We start from the raw sequence: 16,104 nt of genomic DNA on the forward strand, positions 1-16,104 counted from the left end.
ATCCTTTGCCACTGCAAAAATCATAAGCACCACTGGCACAAACTCAGCTCTCTTGCTTGAAGAGAAAGGGGCCACAGAAAGGCAGGGCCACTAATGTGAACCAGGTATCTTTGGCAGATGATTTCAAAAGCAATGCCGTGGACAGGTGAGGCTGTGGGTGGGCTCTCCAGCAAGCGGCCGGTGAAACRCCACTGGCCTCTCTGTTGCTGGTATTTATGCCAGCTGATAGCCTGTCCCCTAGTGTTCTTGCACTTGTACGAAGCAGAGCTGTGCATTTACACGGCATCCATTCAGAGTTGGGGAGCTGCTGCAGATCTGACAGGAGAAAAAGGCCACATTTGCTCAGGGCACACAGTAAAGCACAAACCCAGTGACAGAGCCACYAAGTCTTAAAACCCCTGAGGTCCTCAGGCATTTACTTTTCAAGAATTACTGCAAGAGGAACAAAACCCTTTGGAAGGCAGAATTTTGACTAGCGTAGGCATTGGGGAAAAWCAGTGTTATTTTTCTATTCCTTTACAGTCTTCATTAAACAGCCAGAAGGCAAACAAGGATAGAAGGCTAGAGAGGGTCGAATCTCTTCCTTTCTTTTATTTTGTTCTTTCACTGATCAAAATCCTTTCATGCAACTCCAAGCTGGGAAAGCAAGTGTGCCAGACTGAAACATAGCACAGGAGCAAACCCCTTCAAGAAGCAGRGGTGGAAATTCAGAGAGCAGAAAGCTTTGGGGTGCAGGCAAACAAGTGTGTGTGTGGGAGCGGCTGGGTGTCTGCAATCTTCATAGTGATTAGATTTAATGGGACAGAAACGTTTCTCTCCTTCGTGTCCCCTCCTCCTCTCAGCCTGAGGGGGAGATGGGAGGGAGGTGATGATGGGGGGGGAAGATTTGAAAGAGTCTTTGACGTCAGCCTAGCCCTATAAAAGGCTGGCAGGGAGAGAAAAAGCTGAGAGCAGAGCACGTGAAGGAGCAGAGATGCCAACCCCTAACATCTCCACCTCTGCAGCCAAAGGCTTCCGCAGGGCCGTGTCTGAGTTGGACTCCAAGCAAGCTGAGGCCATCATGGTAAGACAACCCTACCCCAATCCTTCCCTCTCCCTCAGCAAACAGCACTCTCTGCTCTAGCTGCAGGCAGTGACAACCAGGGATAGACAGACTAACACAGTCTTGGTCAGAGTTTCCTCACCTGGGCATCTCTGGGCTTCGGACTGGCAAAATAAAATTACCCAAACAAATTCCACTGCCTAGGCATACATTAGAAATGCAAACATTAGGAAGGCAAACGCTAAATCTGATGCACCCCCCGCAACCAAATGTAACTAATACAACCTGTAGAATGAAGGCAGGGATAACAAGGAATCCCCAACGTGTAATGTAATTGGAAAACCTTAACCTTCTCCTGATCTCAAGGTAATAAGCTGCAGAGATTTTTTGATCTGTTCCAGTATAACGAAAAAGTGTGTTTTTTACTCCAGACAACACACAAGGTACAGCTGATTTAAGTCAGTTTGTTTGTTGTTGCTGTGTCCACAGTCTTGTTCTTTCCCAATACATCCTTCCCCCGATTCGGTTCCCATCCTTCTCCACCACATTCACAGTCCTTAGCTTAGCCTGGGGACTATTTCAGGCACACTAAAGTTACATGTGCAAGGTAAAGGAGAAAAAAAATCATGCTGAGATGTCAAGCCTTTAGAAAGCAAAGCCAGGCGAGCCAGTTACACTGGCTCTAGGGACAYTGGCATTTCCCTACCTAACCCCAACGAATGTCAGCGGAGACATGAGAAGCACGGATACCCTGGGACGCAGGACAGCCATATGGATGGAAAATATGGCTGTCCTTTGGGTGACTGTGGAAGCAGGACAGAAGATGACCRCAGCAGGTGGCACAGGGATGGCTGCCCATCCAGGGCTCTGTGGGAGGAAACATGGGGATGGCCCCAGCTTAGGGAACAGCCGTGTTTCAGCAGGCATCTGCATCCCTTTGCTCGCTCCTCACAGCAGAAATGGGGGAGAGCAAAGCCTGCTGGGGGCATGGGGGTGACAGCTTTGGAAAGGGGGGGTTGATGCATGCAGAAAGTCTGCCCTGAAAAACCAGAGTATTTGCTACACTTGGAGCACATATCACAGAACGGCTACTACCTGTTTGCATTGCTGAGCAGTGACAGTACTGTCACTTCACTCATCAGTAAATAAAAGTAGCTCTGCAGAAACTCAAATCAGATTTTTCTCACCTTGCATCTTCCCCGTCTTTTTTCTAGCTCAGCAGCCAGCAGGCCAGTTGCTGAGTTCTCCATTTCTTTCCCTTATGCCTTGGCTTTTTTTCACCCACTCTTCTCTTAGCCCTGTGTAATGCTGTGACTTGGGAAAATCAGCCAATGTGTAGGCAACAAAAGGTGTTGTGGAGAGTGCAGTATGCTAGGAAGGGGAAAAGATTCAGAAAACAAAGAGGTAAGCCTGTTTTCACTGAGAAATAAAAATCAGGGAAGGCTTCCCTCTTACAAAAGCCTTTTCTTCCTGGAAAAATAGTGAATATTTAAGTGATTCTTAGAAAACTTGTATTTTCCAGGGGGCTGGTCAAAGCATTACTTGAGATGTTTGTCCCTCTCTGGAGAAGGGGAGGGTGTTCAGTTATTACGAGGACTGGGAAGTTGCTCAGTGTTTTGCTAGGAAGTGAGATACTGGGCAGAAGAGACAGAGGAATGAGGTTTTATCAGGTGTATTGGCAGGAGCAGGGCAGCCTGTCTGGGGCTCCTTCAGTCTAGCGCARATATAAAACCTCAGCCTCTCTCTGAATCCCCTCTTTCAACGGCAATTTTCAGAACAACAACAACAAAAAAAATCGTCCTGTTAGGACTGCATCAGGAGCGAGCAGCATGACAGGCTTTGCCCTTTCCTCTTATTTGGAGGAGGAAATCTCCACAACCCTCTTATTTATTTTGCTGACTCGCGCTGACCATGAGGCRTGACTGTGCATGTGAAGGGGATGGCACGAGCCCCTGTCCCCACGCGGTGCCAGCAGGCCGTGGCTGAGGGCCACCCAGCCCCTGCCTGCCGCCGCGCCGGCTCTGCTGGGCTCCGAGGGGCTGCCCTTGCCGCTCACCTCCAGCGGCTCTGCGCGAGGGCGGGGGCCTTGGAGGGGAAATAGCACAAACTCAGGGGAAAAGGGTCTTCCCCCAAATTGCTTTACGAACCCAGAACTCGTCTGTGCGGGAAGGTGCTTTACGCACCAGCCATTCCAGCTACACTGCTGGCTGGAGATAAAGCTCACACCACAGAAAGTTATTTTCCTGTATATTTACTTTCTCTGTTGCTAATAGTTTTTACAAGACACCTCTGTGCTGCAGCTATAGCAGGGCTTTTGTTACAGCACATACAAGTATACTTAGCCAGCAGACAGTGGCTGGATGCAAACAGCAGAAAGGGCTGCCAGGAGAAGCAGCGATGAGATATTACTGTCCCCAGGCTACATAGCAAGATTTATTCTTTAAAACTCCTGCCTGTTTGCTAGATGGTTGCAAGCAATAAGCCAGGGAGAAAGCCAAAGTACTTGAATTCAGAGGGTCATGTTTTTAATGTCTCTGCTCAGGCTGAGCACTCTGAGTTGCAGCAATTTCAAAAAATTGAAGATTAACCCATCCTTGGTATGAGGTGAGCCACCATATCGGACACAGGCTGCAGATAGGCAAACTGATGTTTGCAAAATCAAACTAAATTTCAAATTGTAGCTAGGTAGGCACTCAGGCAGCCGGTAGGCAAGGCAGTTCAGAGACACCACATCACCGCAGCGTCGGGAGAAAGGCAGGCATTTATTTATCCGGAGRTATCAATCTGGCTAGTTTGCATACAAGAAGACTGATTCCTGATTTCCAGCAAAAGTAGGCAACCTTCCAGGGAGTGTAAACACAAGGGGCGGCGGGGAGGGCGAAGAGTYGGAAAGCCAGGCAGGACTGAGCGTGCAGCCGAGGCGGTAGGCAGCCCCCTCCCAGCACCCCCCTCCCAAAAAAAAAGCAGCCTTTGCCTGCTGTGTTTTAAACTTCCCCCCTCGCAGAGCAGGCAGCCATGGAGCTTTGCAGCTCGTGGGCTCCCTCGGTAGTGGTGGTGGCCCACCCCGCGTGCCCCGTGTCCAGCCAGGGCAGCTCTGAGCAGGGACTTAGCTCAGCACCTTTCTTGTGGGGCTGCAACAGCTGCATCTCATGGGTGCCCAAGCACGGCTGCCTCTCCCTTCGGGGCTTTCCAGTCATGCCAGACTTCAGGGTATTTATTGAGACTCCTTCCTGCAGGTTTTTAAGCTAATCTGCAGCCTGTGGATAGGAGTCTAGTCCTCCTTCTCCCACCCCTGCATAGCCCCAACCAGAGGCAAAATCTGCTGCACTTCTGCACTGTAGGGCATAGTGCAATAAGCACCTTCAGACAAGCAGCTGCCTGGCTGCGGACCGCTGCAGAGCTCAGTTACTGCGGCTAGTGCAAGACTGTTTGCCCTGCTTATTGCAGGCACTTTAAAGCAAACACCAGCTTAACTTTAAACAGAGGAGTGATATAAAACACATACTTAAAGCTGAGCACGTGCTTACCAGCTTTCTAAAGTTAAGGCTCAGGATACTTATTAGATATCTTCTCTCTTTGGGTATGAATACTGTAGATTTAGACAAGCAGCAATATGAGCTTATTTATTAGAAAGTGTTTTTCTGTGCCGCAAGGAATAAAGCAGTTGAGGATCAGCAAATATAATTTCCAAAGGGTATCTTTATTAAAAAAGGACTGGGTAGAAGTGTGTGGGCTGGTGCCTGGATGTGCAGCATTTTTCAGACTTCATTTAAAATGTCAGAGGGAACCCCTGAAGCTGACTTTACACCGCTAAAGCATCCAAGAGGATTTTTAGAGAAAACATTTGTTACTGATGGTGGGCTTTGAAAACGAGAGGAAAAGAGATTTAGTAGTTGAGCTGGCTATATTTTTCAGAGGAAAACATCCTCCAGACTTTCACAAGATAGATGGATGAGCATGTTTCAATTTTCTACATATTTTCTATGGAACTGGAGGAAAAACTGCAGCCAATGTGGCTCTGTATGAGGGTGCTAAATGTCTTTATGGGCTGCTCCTCCTTCGCTGCTGTCCCAAGTTTCTTTTAGCAAGTTCTGAAGGTTTGCCATGTGGTTTGGATATTGAACACAGAAAACTGGAACCAGTTGAGTTGCCTCTAAACACAAAACTGACTTGTAAAATGACTAAGAACAAATAAGCTAATATTTTGGCTATTTGTGTAAACAAGGAAGCAATGGTGATGGTAAGAGTTTGCAGCTCACTGTAAATATAAAACAGGTAACCTAACATGACCCCAGGCACAAAGATGCGACATTTCAGGTGCAATTACAAGTAATAGACATCTGAAGGAGTTTGTTGGGATGAAAATGAATCTACAGATCAGTGGGGAGCAGGAGAAATTTATTTGCTGGTGTAAGTGGACGTGGCTCCAATTGTACTTCAATGGGCAGCCATCCACTTAATGTCAGGAGAAAATGACTCTGCGATGTGTTTTAAGTGGCAGTAAATAACTATAAGTAAAAGGCTGTTAGGCTACCAGTGTTCCTGCCCCTTGAAGCGTGTCTGGAGAGCAGTGCAGTGTGCAGGCAAAGTAGCGCAGGGAGAGTGTGCATGAGGATGTGCGTGGTGGAGTGCTCTGCAGAGGGCACCGAGGAAGCAGTGCTCTCAGGCCAGTGCTTGGGCTGGGCCCTGGAAGTGGTTTAGCTAAGCTGCCAGGCTAATACACCAGCAAAGAGCCACAGAAGTAGATGAATTTGTGTTTTTTGGTGTGGGCATCAGKTGCCCCCTCCCCAATACACCTTTTCTCAGTTAACATCATGTTTATCTAACACCTCTCCATTTTAGTTCATTAGGCGCCTGAAAATTGAGTAACATTTTTTCTCATTTTAGTTTTCAAAAAAATATTGAGAACTGTTGATAGGGAAAGTGAGGGGAAAAGCCCACTCTCCAATCATACTCTAAAGTGTATTTTGCGCAGACACTTCTCAAAGCTTCACTTTTCCAAATACATATATATATTTCTAAAGATCAGTCCTCATCACCAGACCATCCTTTTCAAAGCCAGACAAGTTAATCTAAACTTCTCCTTCATTGTCTGCTCACACCTTAACCAGCTATCTGTGATACCCTCTAATCTCACATACAGCTTTACCAGAAAAACTGCTTATTTCTGTTCTGCCTTCAGTCTCCACGGTTTATTGGTAGACGTCAAAGCCTCATTGAAGATGCCAGGAAGGAAAGAGAGGCTGCAGCTGCAGCTACTGATGCTGCGGAGTCCACAGAAACCATTGTCTTTGAGGAGAAGGATGGGAGAGCCATGCTGAATCTTTTCTTCCTGCTAAAGGGAGCCAAGACTTCACCACTGTCCCGTGCACTCAAGGTATTTGAGGTGAGTTCCTAACCCACTACATCAGACTTAAGGAATGTACTAAACATTTGGTGGTCACTCAGTGAGAAACACCACTTCAGTCTACTAGAGAAGAGTCAGACTAGGTCTGCCTACTACAAGCTCTCAGTTAATCTCTGCATGATTTCCCCACACTCATGCCAGTCCCCTTTGCTGTGTTCATGCCCCTAGTGCCCCTTTTCTCACTTTGAATCACTAGGAATGAGCCATATCTCCACCTAGAAGTGCTCTGATTGTAGTACTCTCTCCCTTAATTATGGGAGCCAACCACCTCGCTCTACATCTGCAGTCCACATCACCGTGGAGCCAGCCACACAGCTACATACCTGCAGTTCGCGGCACTGTGGCTTGTAGCGAGCTCTAACAGCACCGTCTACTGCTCAGCACTTCAGCCTCATGCGCTGGTCTCTGATGGCACCTGCGAAACACGGGGTACGGTTTGCATGGCTCGCACAGTAGCAATCAGCTTCTAGGTCAAGGTGTCGACTGTCTCCGAAAGGCATCACTGCAGTGATCCTTGGTCAAAGAGTTACAGGAACAGCTTCACCCTGGATATAAAATTGGCATATTGATTTCCAAAGTACTTCCTGGCTTTAGGAATGGATTTGATTCATTYGTAAAATGTTGTGCTAGTTCCTCTCCAGAGATGCACTGTGTGGATGACTTTCATATCATGGGGGACTGGTAATTAATAGAGTTTTTTCTTCCTATCCAAGAATCAAAATTTTCATTATCTTGGATATTGGTACCATGAACAGAAAGACTTACTGAGATAAAGGCTAATGATTTAAACAGTAGCCAAAACACGATGACTTGCATTTATATAGTACATTTCCATCCATAAGGATTCAAAAGCAGTTTGCAAACTAAGGTTTGGAGCTATGTTTCGTATATAGCASTTTAAAATTTCATTGACTTCAGCAGTGAGATGAGAGGAGAGGAGAATTTGTTCCTATGACACAGCCACATACAGCGTAAGTGACSTCTGTAGATTTCTGGTCCAACCCCATGCTCAGAGCAGGTCCAGTCACTCAGGACTACGCCTGTTGTGTTTTGGATACCCTCATGGTTGTAAATCCCACAGCCTCTCTGAGCTCCTGGTCCAGTGTTTGACCAATCGCATGATAATTTTTTTTTCTCTTTTCTTCAACGTTCTTGATTCCAACTTGTGTCCATTGCCTATTGCCCTCCCACTGTGCTATTCTGAGACAATCTGGATCTGTTGTTTTCTCCACAACCTCCCATGAGGCAGTTTTAGACATTAAAAAGTCTCCCCTTCATCTTCACTTTTTAAGACTGGACAAATCCAATTCTCTCAGACTCTCCTCACATTTCATTGTGCTCCAGCCCCTGACCATCTTTGCAGCCCTCCAATGGATCTGCTACAGCACATCAGTGTCTTTCTTACACATGACACAGCACTCCAGATTCTGAATAGAGAGGAAGAATTATGTCTCTCAGCCTGAGGTCTAGTGTCTTGCTGACACAGCTTAGTACACAGCTGGCCTTTCTCATCACAAAGGTATGCTGTTAGTTTATGTATTAATACAGAGAGTTAAAAAAAATAACACTTTCTTTCCCCATAAAATGCAACAATTGCTGGAGTAAAATCACATCACCAGCAACACCACACAGCAACAGCATTACCTTATAGAGGTAACCACACAAAAACTGATTGGGAGGGGGGATAAGTATTTCCCTGAAATTGTAGGGCATTCTAGCTATTCATTGCCTATCCAGTATCATCTTTGCTAATCTTATGAAAAACATTTAAGGATCTTCATCAATTACAAAATACTTTCCTTGTATATCCTTTAAAATAAGGGCATATTCTGGGCAACATATTGTTCTTGTCTCAAGATCAAAAGTGTCCTTAAGACAAGCCTGTGAGACAAAATCCTTGGTATTGCCATAGTTGTAGTCTTCTTAGGAGAAAAGCAGAGCTGTCAGAGAAGGTGTGAAAAATCCTCCATGAATGTGTGTCATTCTGCTTAGCAGGCATGAAACACAGAAGTATAAGTCTTGTACTAGGAAGATTTTATATTACAATGTTTTTAAAGTCTATAATTTAAAAAATTTTAAAAAATCAAGCAAGAATTAGGGCCAGCTTATGTTCAAATAATACTTGTTTCCTCTTGGAGCAATTTGCTTGCTGCATTAAGAGCTCTCCTGGTTAAAAAAAAACAAAAACAAAAACAAAAAAACCCCTCTTTTATCTTGTCACAGAGAGCTTTAAAAATAATAAAAAGACAAGCATGTCAAGCCACAGTAGAGGAAGATTCATTTCCCAGATGCCTCTGGCAGTGCAGGTACAAGATATGAAAGCAGATGGGCATAATGACATTTGCCTCATCATGAACCAGGCTTCAGGGAAGCTGATTTCACTCTGCTCTATGTGTTACATGCAGTCAGAGCATAGGTAATGCAATCACAGCTGTCAGATTAGTGCAAAGGTATTGATTGTTGAGGGACAATGTAATAGTGAAGTTGGTAGGTACATTCAAAAACACAGTCCTAAATTTAATTTACCTGTGGCATTGCGTCTGTTCCTTCTCATCTCTCTGCCTATGATTAACAAAAGAAATCATGTCCCTTCCTCTACTGAAGATCTTCCTGAGACACTGGAAAGGTTGTGTGATTGCCCAAGGACTTGGGCTTGCATTGCCAGCTTTCACTGAGCTAAAGAAAATATTCAGAAACCTACCAGGGCCTTTGGGAAGACTATAGACCCCATTTTGCCCATCTCTATTCTTTAAGTTCAGTTCTGATAAAGAGCAAGAAAACAGCACTCCTGAATACTTGATAGAGCTCAGGAACAGTCTGAACATAGGCAGAACACATTTCCCTCATGACTGTTTTTCTCCTCTCCTCGAGGGCACTTAAAAGAATAAAATTGTTTCAACTGGCATTACCATTTTGAGCACTGGGATGTAAGTTGCTCTGAGGTCTTTTCATCAGTGCTTGTTGATAAGAGGGAGGCCAGACTTTTCTGATGTAGGACACTGAGCATGAATGAGACAGCTGTTTCCTCCTAGCCGTGACCACATTGAGGGTGACCATAAATGTATGATGCAGTGTGAAATCCTGACTCACAAGGAATTAGATGTTCAACCTATCTGCCTGCAGGGCTTTTTTGGTGGATCGGTTAATAAAATGATTGCTGCAGATCCATCTTGGCCATAAACCAGCAAASAAGGAAATTTGAGGGGGGTGAGTTTTCTCCAAGAAGCTGCACTGGGAGCCTTCAAAACGCAACGCTGCTTTCTAGCAGCTTCCTTGAAGCGAAGACAGTTCAAGGAAGGGGTCCGAGAACTCCATGGTCTTCCCTAGTTTGGGCCGAGTACGGGGAACCGCGGCGAGTGTCCGGCCGCGGCGGYGGTTTCAGCACCCTGGCCAGCGCCRCYCCCGCGGGCTCYGTGGAGGCGAACCRTTTTCGGGTTAAATTACCAAAAAAAGTGCCTTGCCTTAAGGGAGAAGTTAAAGCAAAAAGGTGGCATTTTGCAAAATGAATTTCTCATCCTGTTAAGATCATGTTTTCCTCCGAGGAAGTTTTCAGTTGAAAATTGCTGACCAGCCTCATGGGCTGTCAGTCTAGAACGAAAAACTGTGGTATTAATGAATAAATCTGTTCCTCTCACTTAAAAACAAGGATAAAATCATACCCCCCACCTCCACCCCATTGTATCCTTTTGGACATTTGGGGGAAGTACTGGTAGGTGTTTCAAGTGCCAGAGACTTGTTTAATGCTTTTGTTCTCTCTCAATGCTCTAAAAGACTTTTGAAGCTAAAATTCACCATCTGGAGACCAGGCTGAGCCGAAAACCCCGTGAAGGGACCAATGAATTGGAATATTTTGTGCGGTGTGAAGTCCACAGCTCTGACCTCAATACTTTCATTAGTTCCATCAAGAGGGTAACAGAAGAAGTGAGGACCACTAAAGAAGACAAATGTAAGCAACTTACAAAGTGTTTGTAAGTTTTCATGCAGAGGCTGAGCCTTAAAAACCCGAGTAGAGTCTTTATTATTCACAATGAATCCTGTATTTGGGTTGTCTGGAGACCACCCTGGTAATATTGTTTAACTGTAGTTACTTCATGGTCCTTGTAATCCAGATCCCTTACTAAGAGTTAGAGTTTGCCTTTACAAAGGCATTTCTCTGTGACTTGAGCATGCAAATAAACCCCCTGAGCTAAAGCATCTGATGACTCTTTCATCAGGACATACCAGAGCAGAAAGGGCTCATTCTTTTGCAACCTAGTCCAGGAAGCACTTAAGCTTCCACAACAGAAGTAGTGATAACACTGAGAACACCTTTGGATTCCAAGATTCATGTTGGATCTCTGCTTTTTATTTGTTTTTACAAAATCTGGAGTCTTTGAATATGTTCCAATATGATCTTCTTGTTTAGTTATATCACAAATATTCCTTTGGGAGACAGATGGGGAAGTCATGAGATGGAGACTGTGACATTAGAACTGACTGTAGGGTAGGAGCATTGAGAGCGAAGGACCACAGCCAAGGAAGTACAGCTACATCACGTGCAATTGTGTGCATGTATGTGCTGTGTCAGGTCACATATGTGCGATAGAACACCACAGTCCCTTCTCAGCTTTCACTTCCACAGCCGCAGTTTCTCTTTCTCTCTCTCTTTCCCCACAGTCCACTGGTTTCCCAGAAAAATCTGTGAATTGGACAAGTGTCACCACCTGGTCACTAAGTTTGACCCTGACTTGGATTTGGATCATCCGGTGAGTTAGTCTGTGTGGGCACATCCTCCCATTCAAGTCCTGAGCAYTTCCTCAGAAGCAGGGAGGTAGAAAACACCCATTAGTGCAACTGGTCAGAAAATTATCATTCAATCACCATTGTTAAAGAAGTTGATTCAACCAGTGATGAACTTTGCTGGGTAAGAAGTTTTAGTAACTAATTAAAAATCCTGTCTCTGTTCCTATTTGTCATCACAGGGATACTCTGACCAAGTATACCGCCAGAGGAGGAAAACGATAGCAGAAATTGCTTTTCATTATAAGCAGTAAGTCTTTCCTAACATCCACACAGAAGTAATGCCTTGTCAGTGCAGCATGTTGGGAAGTTACGGTGCTACTTCTATGAGATTTTTCTCTCCTTTGATGATGTTTTGTCTCCCCATTCAACCTTGCCAGCTACTTTTCTGTGCTCCTTCTCTCTGTGTGTTCCATTTTTTTCTATAAAACTCTCTATGGTCATGAATTCATATATGCATAAATCCAGAACAAACCTCCTGCATAACAAAGCTACATGTAATTCCATTACCCCCAAATTTCATTCTGAAATATTGCATCTCTTTTAGAATGACATCTAGTCCTGACTTCAAAGTTTCAAACACTGAAAAAAAATAGCAAGTGCTTAGAAAAACTGTTCCAATGGTTCATTATTCTGACTGTGAAAAATGTGTGCTTTATTTCTAAACTGAATGTCTGTAGCATTAGTTTTCATCCACTGGATCACACAGGCCTTTCTTCTGCTAGCCTGAAAAGCCATCTGCTGTCAGAACTTTTTTTAATGGTATTTATAGACTCAAAAYGGTTCACCTCTTAACTATCTTTGATAAATTAAACAGATTCTAGCAATGGCTTCATCATTGTCTTACACAGAATTAAGATTCTCTCTCGAATGCCTACTTAATACTCATATTCTGATGTATCCAGTGATAGCACTCAATCACTCAGCTACAACATCAGGCAGAGCTGTAATACGCAGGGCTTTTATAAAATAATCCCTAGAGCCTTTTAAGTAACACTGCCTTCCACTGTAGCATCTCCTTCCCTGAACAGGATTTAAATGCAGAGTCCTGTAGTTAGCTCTGCTGGAAAGCAGGCTACAGAAACAGTCTGCCTTGCCTTCTTGAACTACCCATAAAACCAGTTGGATCCCAGTAGGGCTTACTACTCTATTAGATTTCATGTTCTTTGCATATTTCAAGCCCAGAAAATATGTGTGTGTGTGTGTGTGTGTGTGTGTGTGTATGTTTTTATCCTGTACTCTTATTAAATGTATGGAATGTCATTGTGCCAGCAAGAGAGTCCTGAGGGACCCAGGAAGATCATGCACTCATTTAGGATAAACGACATATCTCCTCTAGAGGCTAGCATTTATAAGGTGCTGTGTAACACCCCTTCTGGCTGTARAGATGCAGAAAGAATAGAAACTGTGCTTTACCACAGTAATATGTGAATATCTTATCTGTTCAAATACAGAAGGATTTAGGAAGTATGATTGTAAATGGTAATGTAGAAAAGGCAGAAGTATCAGTCTTCTTTAGTTCCTGCTTGTATTAATGTTAGCATTTTTTTTCTTGCTGTCCTTACTCTTACCGACCATATATTTTTCTGCATTCAGATTCTTATTCCTCCCTTATTACCTTCCCTTATTCTTCCTTATTAACTACTTTTATTTCCTAACCACTGATTCATCCTGATGACTTTAAGAATCAGCTTCCTGCTATGTTATACATCAACTTCAGGCATACATTCTTTTTTTCTTTTTTTTTTTCTTCTTTTTTCCCAGCAGTGTTTCCATTTTCTGGAAAATACTATGCTTGCTAAGCTTTCACTCATTCCTTGTTCATTATAACCTCTGGTTATACTAGAGCTTTTCTTGTCTCCATGTATTTGTTGCATCTGTACAAGTGACCCAGTACCAAAACTCTGTCTTTCCTATCACCCCCTTGTTTGGTTTAAAGATGTTTGAGCAACATCGTGCAGAGCACCTTCTCAAAGGTGCATCTTTTTCAAAGGGAAGAGCAGCCTGGCTTGTGCTCCCCTACTGTCATTAATGTTGCATTTGCCTTGCAGTGGGGACCCAATCCCTCATGTAGAGTACACAGCGGAAGAGATCTCTACCTGGTGAGTGCTACTTTAATCTGTGACCTTTACTGGCTTCCACTATCTGAGGTGGCAACCAATAGAGATATCAAAGCTCCCTTCTCCCTGACTGCCTGTGAGGAAGGTGCAGACAAAGCATCAGCACAAGAAGTTGTGAGTTAAAACCTAAATGATTATGGTGTGATATCTTGAAAACTATATCAGGAATTCAGCATCCTACTTAAAGAATTATTATAAAATCACTTAATCATTGCATGGTGTTCTATGAAGGTTGTAAGAATTGCATTAGGGAGAGCTGAGGAGCACCCATCTAAGCAGAGATGACGGAGAGAAGTGCATAGTGCCGAGGCCATCTAATAACTACAGTGATCTTCGGAATTGCTCAGTCATCAAACTGCAACCAAAATAGTGATGATCTCTCTCCTCCTCTCTTGAGGCTGCACTTTCAGCCTGCCTTCTCCAGGAGTTCCTCCAAGGGATCCTCCACAGACAGCTAGGGAGGTCAGTTTGGAAACCACTTCTCCAAAGGGAAGTTGGCTTAGTGGCAGCCTCCAAACACAAGGATAGTTATCATAGATGCAGAGAGAAGTGTGAGGACAAGAGTGAATATCTGGATCATATCTCACCTGGGAAAACGCTTCTTCTGAGCACTTCCACTGCAGAAACACCTCTGAAAACAAGGCTGACTATTAGAATTGATTATTCAAACTTCTAAACAAGGTCATTCCCCATTTATATTAAATGACTTTGCAGGGTGACTTTAGGAATTAACCTACAGGGAATATTTTAATTCCATTTAGTACCTCTTACATGCAACATTGACCTCATATAAGTTCAAGGTCAGAAGTAGGTCTGTACAGAAACATCTTTGTTGGCATTGCAGACTCATTTGAATGGGGAGCGACTGTGCATGTATTCATATGTGTGCATGTGTGTGTACCCCTATGAATGTGCAGAGACACATAAGCTTGGTGGTGTGGAAAACAAAAAGGATAAAAAAACAGGCACATGAGAATTTGATAGCATATAACCAGAGGACAGGAGCAGACTAGACATGCAGAACTGGGCTCTGACCGTATACCTCCTCTTGTTCTGAAGGAAAGAGGTATACAGCACGCTGAAGAGCCTGTACCCAACCCATGCCTGCAAGGAGTACCTAGAAGCTTTTAATTTACTGGAGAAATTCTGTGGCTACAGTGAGAACAACATCCCTCAGCTGGAGGAGGTCTCCCGCTTCCTGAAAGGTGAGTACAACCCAAGGGGAGATTTGTGAAAAGCAAAGGCAGCCTGAAACACTGCTGAGGTCTGATGGAGTGCCAGGGCTCCAGCATGGTACCAACAACTGCTGCAAGGAAACACAGACTCAGAGGAGGAGGAGGGTGCGAGGTGAGATTTGGAAAGAGGGCTAGGAGAGGCCTGTGCATTGCACACACTAGCCAGGTGGCTGACTACAGTTGGCAGGGTCTGCCAGGTAATGGGAGGGTAGGTAAAATGGTGGGCTGCAGCTGCAAGCCTAAGCCCACAGTCTCAGTCATCCTTCTGAGCACTTGACCRGCCTCTGTGCTAGCCTAAGGAGCAGACATTGCTGCCTAGTAGAAATATTACGTCTGGTGCTGTAGGACCTCTTAAATTTCTAGCACTGATGTTCTTGCTGCACACACTTATAAAACCGGCTGCCAGTGCAGCCCTGTGAGCCACAGCACACTCCTCAGTGACTGCATGAACTGTTTCAGAGAGAACCGGCTTCCAGCTCCGGCCCGTGGCTGGCCTGCTGTCTGCTCGGGACTTCCTTGCCAGCCTGGCCTTCCGGGTGTTTCAGTGTACACAGTACATCCGCCACTCATCCTCGCCCATGCACTCCCCAGAGCCGTGAGTACTGTCTAGCCCAGGATGGCCTCCCTCGACCGAGACAGCTCCCCTAGCACAACAACTCGCTGGGGATTAACATTTTGTTTTCTCTCCAGTGTGAAAAACTTGTGCTAATCACGTTTTCCTTCTTTTCACGGTCAATGGAAGGGACTGCTGCCATGAGCTCCTGGGGCACGTACCAATGCTGGCTGACAGGACATTTGCACAGTTCTCTCAGGTACAGCACATCTCTTTCTTCACACTGGGAGAGCAGCAGGTGAGATGGGAACCCAAATCAAACTCAGTATCGCCCTCCCAGCAAGCGGTTCCAAGGATGTTACCGGGAGGAGAGTTTCTCCTCTCCTAAATTCTCCTATATTTTCACAGCACTGCAACAGTAACTGTGCGTTGCTTTTTGGCTGCCCGGTTCTAGCAGGAGCTATCATAGGACGCAGCAGTCTCCTCTGAACCAATGACTGCAACAGGGGAGAGAAGCCACAGCAATACTACATATTTGTTCCTTCTCATTCACCATAGGCAAGTCAGCCATGGGCTTGGTAGMCATTCCCTGAGTATATAACATGACWGCCTCTATCTCCATGTCAGCTGATTCTTCTTTGCTTCCAGCTTTGCCTTTGACTGCTCACTCATTAATTTCAGATRTGTCACTCACCACCTAAGCTCTTGTTTTTCCTAAGATTTATTTGTTTTAAGAACAATGTTCAGAAGCCTTAGTCATGAACCCTAATATAGGGTAAAAATGTCACACACTGCACCAAAGTGTTTTTAATCTGAGCATGACAAAACCACAGCTGAGAGTTCAAGGAAATAATATCAACAACCAGATAGATAGCAATCTGCACCTAAGTGGATGGATCATGCCCTTTAATGTAGTCAGCAGAGAAAAGGAAGGCTTGAAGGAAGAGGACAATGAGGTGGGTTGGTGG

General features: G+C 44.7%; 1 protein-coding gene across 1 annotated transcript in view; it reads left to right on the top strand.

The window, feature by feature from the left end:
* The first annotated feature begins 973 nt into the window (after positions 1-973).
* Positions 974-16,104, top strand: part of TH (tyrosine hydroxylase) — a 34,870-nt gene continuing 19,739 nt past the window's right edge. Inside the window, exons 1-9 of the mRNA XM_085302191.1 lie at positions 974-1,063; positions 6,225-6,428; positions 10,221-10,395; positions 11,106-11,194; positions 11,411-11,478; positions 13,280-13,330; positions 14,408-14,553; positions 15,043-15,178; positions 15,326-15,395. Of these exons, the coding sequence (XP_085158317.1) occupies positions 974-1,063; positions 6,225-6,428; positions 10,221-10,395; positions 11,106-11,194; positions 11,411-11,478; positions 13,280-13,330; positions 14,408-14,553; positions 15,043-15,178; positions 15,326-15,395 (1,029 nt within the window). The remainder of the gene's footprint in view (positions 1,064-6,224; positions 6,429-10,220; positions 10,396-11,105; positions 11,195-11,410; positions 11,479-13,279; positions 13,331-14,407; positions 14,554-15,042; positions 15,179-15,325; positions 15,396-16,104) is intronic.

This window comes from Rhea americana, unplaced genomic scaffold (genome assembly GCF_003343005.1).
Source record: "Rhea americana isolate MKP2758 unplaced genomic scaffold, rheAme1 scaffold_187, whole genome shotgun sequence".
Taxonomy (NCBI): domain Eukaryota; kingdom Metazoa; phylum Chordata; class Aves; order Rheiformes; family Rheidae; genus Rhea; species Rhea americana.